The 9,168-nt window shown below is 49.6% G+C and overlaps 1 protein-coding gene across 3 annotated transcripts in view; it reads right to left on the minus strand.

The window, feature by feature from the left end:
- PTPRM (protein tyrosine phosphatase, receptor type, M) overlaps window positions 1-9,168 on the minus strand; it is a 361,286-nt gene that overhangs the window by 4,787 nt on the left and 347,331 nt on the right. For all 3 annotated transcript variants that reach the window (XM_008574057.1, XM_008574056.1, XM_008574058.1), the window contains one exon: window positions 7,649-7,784. In XM_008574057.1, coding sequence (XP_008572279.1) covers window positions 7,649-7,784 — 136 coding nt within the window. The remainder of the gene's footprint in view (window positions 1-7,648; window positions 7,785-9,168) is intronic.

Below are 9,168 nucleotides of genomic sequence, written 5' to 3' on the forward strand. Positions count from 1 at the left end.
CACCAGGTACAGGCCTGTCTTCTGCAGTTTCCTCTCTTAGCTCACTGGCTTTTGAATGCTATAATTAAGCCACATGAGCTATCCCTGTGCTTCAGGGGAAAGAAGACGTTTAGGCCTTGGTCCTGAGTGCTCCCAATTTGAGTGACATCAGCTGGCTTCAGGCATGAAGGGCTGTGAGCAGGGTCTCAGGAGAGGAGCCCAGCCCGATCCTCACATTCTTGTGCAAGACCATAACAGGGCAACCCACTATTCCTCTTCAAGACCCCTGACACTGTCCCCACTGGGCCACGCTTCTTGTCCCTATGAAGGGGAAGACAGTAAAATCTGAAAGGGAACTTAAAACTGAGGTTATACTTGAAAAGTCCCTAGCTCACTCAGCGAGGGAGTCATGAGGCCAGAACAGCAGCAGGCAGCTTTAGGAGCCTCCCGCGAAGGGCTCCTTTGTCAGAGGAACTCGGGGGCCTGGCAGTCAGTGTGGGCACTTCAAACGCCCCACATCAAGTGCCTAAGAAGATTCAAAGAGAAAAGTTACCCACCTACCTGGGGCAAAGCTTCCCTCCCTGAGGCACCTGCTTTTTGAAACTAAGACAAGTTTCACAACTTTGGCTGGATCCTGCAATGACAGATCTTCCAGGCTGGAAAAATCCTTCTGATTGATGCCCTGCAAGGAGGGCATCAATCAGAAGTGGTCCCCACTTCTTGGGTCAATGTTCCCAACCAGGTCATGGGGTGACCTGCCACTCTGTGCCAAGGAGACCAGTAACTTCACACCACCACTCAACGAGACAGATTTAGTCTGACACTGAAGGAACTGGTCCTTTCATCTGTATCTTCAAAAAATGCACGTGGAACTTCCTTCAGCAAATCCCCATGCATAGCCCATGTCCAGTTCCCTATCCAGCAGCCAACAGCGTGTAGCTGCAGCCTGCTCTAGGCTGGAGAGAGCAGCAGGGGAGCTCAGGCTGGATGTGGGTCTGGCTGCAGAGAAGGAGGGTCCAGCCATTCAGCCAGTATTTACTGGGCATCTCCTCAGAGCCAGGTGCTCTGCTGGTGCCAAGGGTGGGAGGCAGGCTGGGCACCTGGGCCCTGCCTCAAGGAGGCCAGAGTCTGGGGGCAGGGGATGGAATGGGGCATTAACAAGGACTACTCCAAACCCTTGCTCAAGATTTCAGGAAGACCGACCACAGGAGAATTTGAAGTGCTAGGAGTGCGGATGGCAGGGCTGCTCAGGAACCTGAGTTCACCTTGGATCCCCACCTGACTCTTCCACCTCCACCCCAGCATGTGCTGAGTACACACGCATGCACACACACACCACAGCCTGTCAAAAAGCCTGTGAATTCCACACACTTTCACAGGTGGAGCTGTAGAGGGGATGACATCAGTCAGTGGACTGTGTTGTCTGCACCAGGGGGAGAACCGTAGGCCCCACACCACGTGCCATTTTGGAGGTGAGTACATTGTCCAGTACATCATTTTCTTTATAATGAAGAAGGAAGTAAGGCCCAGTCTGGGCAGCCAGCTCTAAGTTCCAGAAGGTGGGACCTGGAAAGCGTGAGGTTGAGAGAATGGAGGCCTGGGCGTGGAGGGGTGGAGAGGGGTGCGGGCAGGCCGGGGACACCACCCAGGAAGGGAGGAAGGGGAGGTCTGCGGACCCCTCTGCTGAGCTGCTCAGCCAGCCCCCAGGCTTGGCTCCACCCCCAGAGCCTCCGGCTTTGGGGGTCTGGGGCACAGCTATCGATTCTAGTTAGATCCTAAATTCCTAACCTCAGGTACATGTGAGGATCACCTGTGGGCTTTAACCTTCTGCTGTTGAAGCCAAGCTCCAGATCAACCAGGTCAGAGTGGCTGCTGGGCCCAGGGGTCGGAACTGTTTGAAAGCTCCCAGGTGACTTCACTGTGCAGCCAAGTTTGAGAACCACTGAGGAGGACACGGTTTTCTGACATCACCAGGCCCATGGTGGTGGGAGGGTTATTCTCAAAGGGGTCTGAGATTAAGCCGCATACTGGTTGGGTCCTTTCTCCGGACATGAGAGGCCACACTGGTTTGTGACCCTTTACCCTGGATTTCTCCTGGAACTCTGTGGGCTTGCCAGACAGCCAATAACAAATCAATCCAGTGAGGATTTCTGACCAGAACTTTCATATGGGGCCCTTCCCCCCTTCAGACTCCCACACAAGGAGGGTTATTCTCAAAGGGGTCTGAGATTAAGCTGCATACTGGTTGGGTCCTTTCTCCGGACATGAGAGGCCACACTGGTTTGTGACCCTTTACCCTGGATTTCTCCTGGAACTCTGTGGGCTTGCGAGGCAGCCAATAACAAATCAATACAGTGAGGATTTCTGACCAGAACTTTCATATGGGGCCCTTCCCCCCTTCAGACTCCCACACATTCTGTGATTACATATTGGGCTACATTCTATCTGGAATTTTCATCTGATGGCTTTGCATAAGCTGCTGAATTTTTCCCTTTGTCTTTTCTACCCATGACAAACCCTAAGAGCCCTGTTGGAGTGTACCCTCTAGGCTGTTAAGACAGCTTGTGGGGGGATCCCTGTGGGCTGGTCAAAGTCTATGGTGTGGAGCTGGGATCGTGATTCGCACCTGGCTTGTGCTAGTTACAAATTGAGGATTTCCAGCCCTCTGAAGTCCACTTGTTGCAAAGTGTATTGACCCATGGAAAATATGTGGATGGAATTACAACTCTAGACCAGTATCCTTATCTGTAAGGGTGTGACAGCAGTGATTTCCCACTTCTGTGAAGGTGACTCACTGTGAAGTCACTCACGGGATCATGTTCTGTAAACAGAACAGCCCTGTAGGCACCTAAGATCAAGCAGCATTTTTTTTTTTTTGATGTTACTTTTTAAAAAAACAACAGCTTTCTTGAGATATATTTCACATACCATAAAATTAACCCTTTCAAAGGCTACCATTGTTAAAATTCACGAGGACATTGTTTTGGAGCGGCTTCCTGCACTAGGCCCAGCAGACCAGACCAGAATGGAGTCACTCATGCCAAGGGATATGTAATCAAATGGAACTTTCAAATGGGCCAGTTTTCCACAAAAGAGGAGATTCACAGTAACCAGTCAAAGGGGCCGGTTTTCCTGAGCCGGCACGATAGGGAAGTCCCCTCTGGTTTAACCCTACAAGGGTGGTGGCTGAAAGGACAGAGCTGCTTTTTGTTCTGTTTCTGCCTCTGCTCTGCCTAGAAAGCCCATCCCCTCTGCTCGGCTCATTGGAACGCCCGTTCTACTTTATAGAATGAGATACTGCCCAATTCCAGGACTGCTAATAAAAGCCAATTAGATCTTTAATTTGTTGCAAGTTTGTCTTTTGACACAGTAGGGTGGTTTTCAGTATATTTACAGAGTTGTACACAATCTGATTAGAACATTTTCATCACCCAAAAAGAAACCCTGTGCCTGTTAGCAGTCAGTCCCTCTGCCCCTGCCCTGGCCCCTGGCCGCCACTAATCTGCCTGTCTCCATGGAACTGCCCATTCTGAACATCCCATGTGCATGGAATTGTACAATATGTGGCCTTCTGGGACTGGCTTAATATTCTTATCCCCTCTTTACAGATGAGGAAAACTGAGGTTCAGGAAGGACTCAGGCTTTGCATCCCTGACGAGTTATGAGCTCTGTGAGGGAGAAACCCTGTCTCCTACTTCTTCTGCACCCACGACACACCCCACAAAGTACTGCGCACAGAGCAGAGGCTGGGAGGTAAGTGTTGAAGGGAGTTGAGAGAAGACACTGTTGATCATCCCAGTGAGATGTTAGCAGGTAGGATTTTACTATCTTAGAGCTCAGACCAGACTTTCTCTTAGATGGGAAATGGTCTTTTCTTGGGAAAATACCATGGTAAGTGGGCTTTAGGGGAAGCCAAGATGTCCAAGGGCATGTGCTTGGCAGAAATTTGTTTAGCTCCTGAGAAGGAGACACGGGGAGAGAAGGGGTGGGCTGTAGTGATGGGGCTGTTGGGACAAAAAAGGGAGCAGGAGAGGGGACCCAGCAGCATGGAAAAGGTGGAGGAAGAAGTAGCCAAAGCCTGAGCAAAGCAGCCTGCAGGAGGGTGGTGACAGGACACTACACTGGGGCGATGTCACCCATGCTTTGTTTCAAGCGTGCCTTGCTTTGCAGGCTGTGCCCTTTATGAATGAACGTTTAGAGGGAGTGTGTTGTTGTCTGACGGATGCAGACTTTCTGGTCTGGGTGTCCACAGAGCAGAGTCAGGAGTCAAAGGTGACCATGAGGCTGTGCATGCCCAGGCCTGAACCTCTCTCTGGGGATCTGGGCTCATCTTATTTGGATTACAGAAGTTGGGAGGCCCCAGCTGACACGTAGTTCAAAAACAGATGGTTATTTAAAGTGTGCATCTGCCCGATGAGGCAGCTTTGCCAGACTTGCTGAGAGCACTGGGGGATGATGAGGCCAGGTGGTCACTTCCTGGGTAAGGCTAGGCTGGCAGAGGGGAGCCTTCCAAAGTTTCTGCCACCTCCCAGGGGATGCTGTGTTTCTCTAGGCAAGTTCTGTCCCCAAAGGCTGTTTCTCTGTTAAGGCAGAGCCCTGGGAACTTCAAAAGCCAAGTGAGGAAGATGAAGGGGAAAGGACGGCTGCTGGCGTCAAGCAGCGCGGTCCTGTGGCATCACAGCTCCAAAGGCTCTCAGGCACTGAGGACGCCACCCGAATCGAACCAGGCAAGTTGCGGGGAATCTCAGAGTGTGCCGGCCTGTCTGCCCTCTGGAGACCCAATTCTCTGATGGGGACTTGAGGCTGGTTGAAGAGATGTATAACTTAGAAGCTGGGCTGAAAAAGGATCAGGAAAAAATGTGGCTACCTCACTGGATAAAAAAAAAAATCTAGTCTCAGGTTATAAATTATTTTGTCTCCTGGCAATCTCCTGGCTTTTCTCCAGAGCCCCCAAAACTAAAAATTTGAAGAAATAAATCTTTAGGTTCTATTGGGTCTCCCTTGAGAGTGCCATGCTTCAAAATATGTGGATGAATTTTCAAACTCAGAAGCAGTTTAGAAAAATCAGAGCTGTAAAGGGAGATGCACAGAGATGCAGGCCCCTCTCATCCCACACTGGCAGGGCCAGCTCAGAGGCGTGCCCAGGCTTTGTGACACACAGCACTCTGAAGATACAGCCGAGACAACTCAGCACCCACCGTTTCCAGCTGCTGAGACAGCATCCTGTGCTTAGGACAAACTCAGGTCTCATGTGGACTGTTATGCCCAATACAGTAGTACCAGTTGTTATCACCCTGACCTAAGTTAATTAATACCCTCGGCCAACATCTACGTGTGTGATACCAACTAAATAGAAATCGTACTTACAGGTGAAACAACAAGACCTCCTATTCAATTCTGGAAGGAAGCTTCAAACCTACTGACAAGAGAGCACTGTGACATTTTTTCTTTGGTCACCATATATTATCTATTATTCTGTTAACAGTCACCGTGACAGACTTATCAGACAGTTTTCTTAGAAAATTGCAAAACTTTTCTACGTTTCTCATCCACTGACCTTATCCTAGAACTGTGCTGACATTTGGAGGTCGGGTATGCCGAGGCTCCTTTCCCCATTAGAACTGCAGGTCACTAGAGAAGCGTCTGCACTGTCAGAACGGTGGGCTGTGGCCACGAGCCCCCTTCTGGTCCAATCACCTAAGTCTCCATTCATCGCATGAAGACCCACTCCTCTCCTGTAGTCTGCTCCACTGATTTGGAAAAAGCCCTATTGTTTCTGCCCATAAAAATTCGTGAGTGGTAAAAAGCCGCAGCCAGAGCCATTAGAGGAAAGGCCTGGAAGGGTCTATATCTAATCTGCTTCATTCAGGCTGTAAGGAGAGGAAAATGACACTTTTTATCAAGGTCAGCACTGCCTAAATGCCAACCGCAGTGTGGAAGCCGCACACCTGTGCTGACTCAGTGAGGTCAAACACCAAACGAAGTCGCAGGATTTTAATTGATGCATTCATTTCCATCCTCTGCCAGCCTTATCTGTCCTTAACTCAGGCCACCACTGACAGCCACCACATGATTCTTTTCTCAACTGCCCCCAACCCAGAAGATGGAGAATTCCATGGTGACAGAACTCTTTCCCGTGCACGTGGGTCCCAGGGAGGAAGACAGTTTGCAGCGGGTTCTAGCTAAGCCCACACACCCAACACACCAGTCGGCCTTTCAGCCCATCCACAGGAAACCTGCTACTACAGGCAGGACGCCCAGAGCCTCACATCAGCGCCAGCTGCCAGCCTCCTCCTCCTCTGCTCTGACAGGCCACTGGGGCGTCATGCCCTGTAGATACCTGCAGTATCAATAACCACCTCTCTCCCCTTTGCAGTTTCCAAAACACTTTCACACTGGGTCACCTCAGTAAGCTAATATTTCCCCTCGTTTACAAAACTGAAACCCAAGGAAGTTAAGCGATATGCCCAAGGACACTCACATTGCAAAGTACATGTGTTTGAGGTCACCTAACTTGAATTAGTAGCAGAGCTGAGACTAGAATTTGGGTTTCCATGGGCTTTCTGCAGGGCAGGAGTTGGGGGAGCATGGTCCTTTTTGCTACAGAAGCCAGTGTGAGAACTGTGGATGGTTCTCAGAGTATCCCGGCCAGACAGGCATTGTTCTGCCAAATTCACTGGCCAGCACTGTGCTTCTTGGGAATGGAACAGCTCATCCAGCACAGACATGTGTCTGGGGAAGGCAGATGCTCTGGAGAGTGGCTGCTGAGTCGGACTTGCTGTGGCCCAGGAGCTGATTGTCATGGGTCACTGCTGTTAGCCAGCCCGAAGCACTGCTGTAATGACTCCTCAAGTCGCACATGGGGACCATGGCCACTTCCTCAACTTCAGCTTAATCTCCGCTCTGTCTCGAGTCCCTTTATGTTTTAACCTTAACCCCTCTGCTGCAGTGTCACGGCCTGGGAGGTCGTCTCTTCCTCCCTCCCCCGCCCCAGGCCCTTCCCCCAACCTTGCACTATCCCTGTTTCCTTCAGATACTTCCTCGCTCACAGAGAAGTACAAAACCTGATCTAAAAGCTTCCTCCTTTTAAGCGATTCTACTATTCTTAAGTCACAGTGGTTGGCATTTCAACAGCTCCACATAAAAAGAGATTTCATGAAATACTCCAAGAAAATAATTGCTCAGGGTCCTTTGTTTCTCAGCTCCTCTAACCCTCTTCTCAGATATGGCCACCTTAATTAAATGCAATATTCTGGATGTCAAACTAAAATTCACAGCTTTGATAAATATTAGGCGATTAAGCTATTTATAAAATATATAATTTGAAAATCTGGCATTTCATGTGCTGTGATTATTTCTTCTCTGTGAAGACTGAGTGCTTAGTCATGTGGAAGGCACTGCCAGGACAGGAAGCTAATGAGGATGTTCACTTGTGAGTTTCAGCTATTTCCACATTTCAAATGGATGGAGACGAAGTCTGCTGGTGGGAAAGCAAAGGGAGAGGGGAGGAGAGGGGAGGCGAGGAGGGCGAGCAGGGCTACAGCCTAGACACTGCGTTTGGCCTAAGGCACAAGCCTCTTCCTCTATGAAGTGGTGTCATCGTGAATCTGGGAGCTGGCAGAGCCCGATGGGGAGGGGGCTGCCCTGGGGGGCACGGGGGGCATCCTACCAGGAGGTCCACCATGTTGGGCTTGTTGTTCCTCAGCGTCTTCACGGCGTGGAAGACGTCCACGGTTCTCTGGTGCTGGAGCATCTCGCACACGATGCTGATGGCACAGAACGTCCCACTGCGGCCTCCCCCGTTCCTGTCAGGGGAGAAATCAGATGGTTGGACTCCGTTTGTCGCATCCTGCACCTAGGCTGGGGATGCATGCCATCCGAACCCTGCAGAAGTGGCGATGGCGAAGGGCCCCGAGGCCGGGCAAATGCCCACCTGGGCCACTTCTGCTCATCAGGGCCAGCGGTGTGCACAAGCCAGGGCATGGGCCCTGTTCCCTGACTGCAGCCCTGGGCTCTGTCACCGCAGGCAGCACCTCCCCCGTTTTTATAGAGAGCGCCCACAGTGGGAAATTTTCAGTGAACACACACCTCATCTAGGGTCTGCCAGGAAAACTGGTGACGAGTGTGGGTCATGTTCAAGACACTCCCGGCCCTTAAAAAACTCCATCAGTATTTCATTATTTATCTTTAAAACATGTGGGCTCTTTTTGAATAAAACCTTTTATTCTGAACTAATTTTAAATGTGCAGATGCAGAGTTAACTTGTATATCCAACCTCCCTGATGAGAACATCTCACATAACCTAGTACATCATCAAAACTAGGAGAGGAACACCGGTCCTGTGCCATTAGCTACACTAAAGCCCTTAGTCAAAAGTCACCAGTTTCTCCACTAATGTCCTTTTTCTAATCCAGAATCCAACCCAGGATCCCATCTTGCATTTACTTGTCTCATCTCCTTGGTCTCCTCCAGTCTGTGACAGTTTGGTTGGGATGTCCTCAGTCTTTCCTTGTCTCTCTTGACCTTGACACTTTTGGGTGGCTGGCTGTTACAGGGATTGAACCCTGGAACTTGGGGTTGTGAGCACCATGCTCTAACCAGTGGAGCTAACTGCTCAGCCCACGACCTTGACACTTCTGAAGAGCACGGGTCAGTTATTTTGTAGGATATAAAAGACAGAATGTAGAACACAGAGAGAGAGAGTAGCTGTGGTCCCCAGCCACAATTCAAGAGGTCACTACAGAGTACAAAATGTAGACTGTCCCCTCATTTGGGTTTGTCTAATGTTTTCTCATGATAGGAATGTCAGGCATGTTGGCAAGAAAACAATAGAACGGTGCATCCTGTGCGGGGCTCAAGACGTCGATCTGTCTTGTTCACTTGTTACGATGGAGTCTGCCAGACTTTTTCACTGTAAAGTTATTATCTTTCTCTTTGTAGTTAATAAATATCTAGGGGGAAGATACTTTGGGACTATGTGAATATCTTGTTCTTCCTCAAAGTTTCACCCACTGATTTCTGCATCGATTGGTGGGTCTTGTCTGCAATGATTAATTATCACTATGCTGATCTTCTATTTTCCTCTTTCCTCCAGCATTCTACCAAAAGAGCTGTCTCTTCTCCCCTATTTAACATTTTTTTTGCTTATTTATTATTACTTATATCAGTGTGGACTTACACACATTTTAG

The sequence above is a fragment of the Galeopterus variegatus genome, unplaced genomic scaffold, assembly GCF_000696425.1.
Source record: "Galeopterus variegatus unplaced genomic scaffold, G_variegatus-3.0.2 Scaffold993, whole genome shotgun sequence".
Classification (NCBI taxonomy): domain Eukaryota; kingdom Metazoa; phylum Chordata; class Mammalia; order Dermoptera; family Cynocephalidae; genus Galeopterus; species Galeopterus variegatus.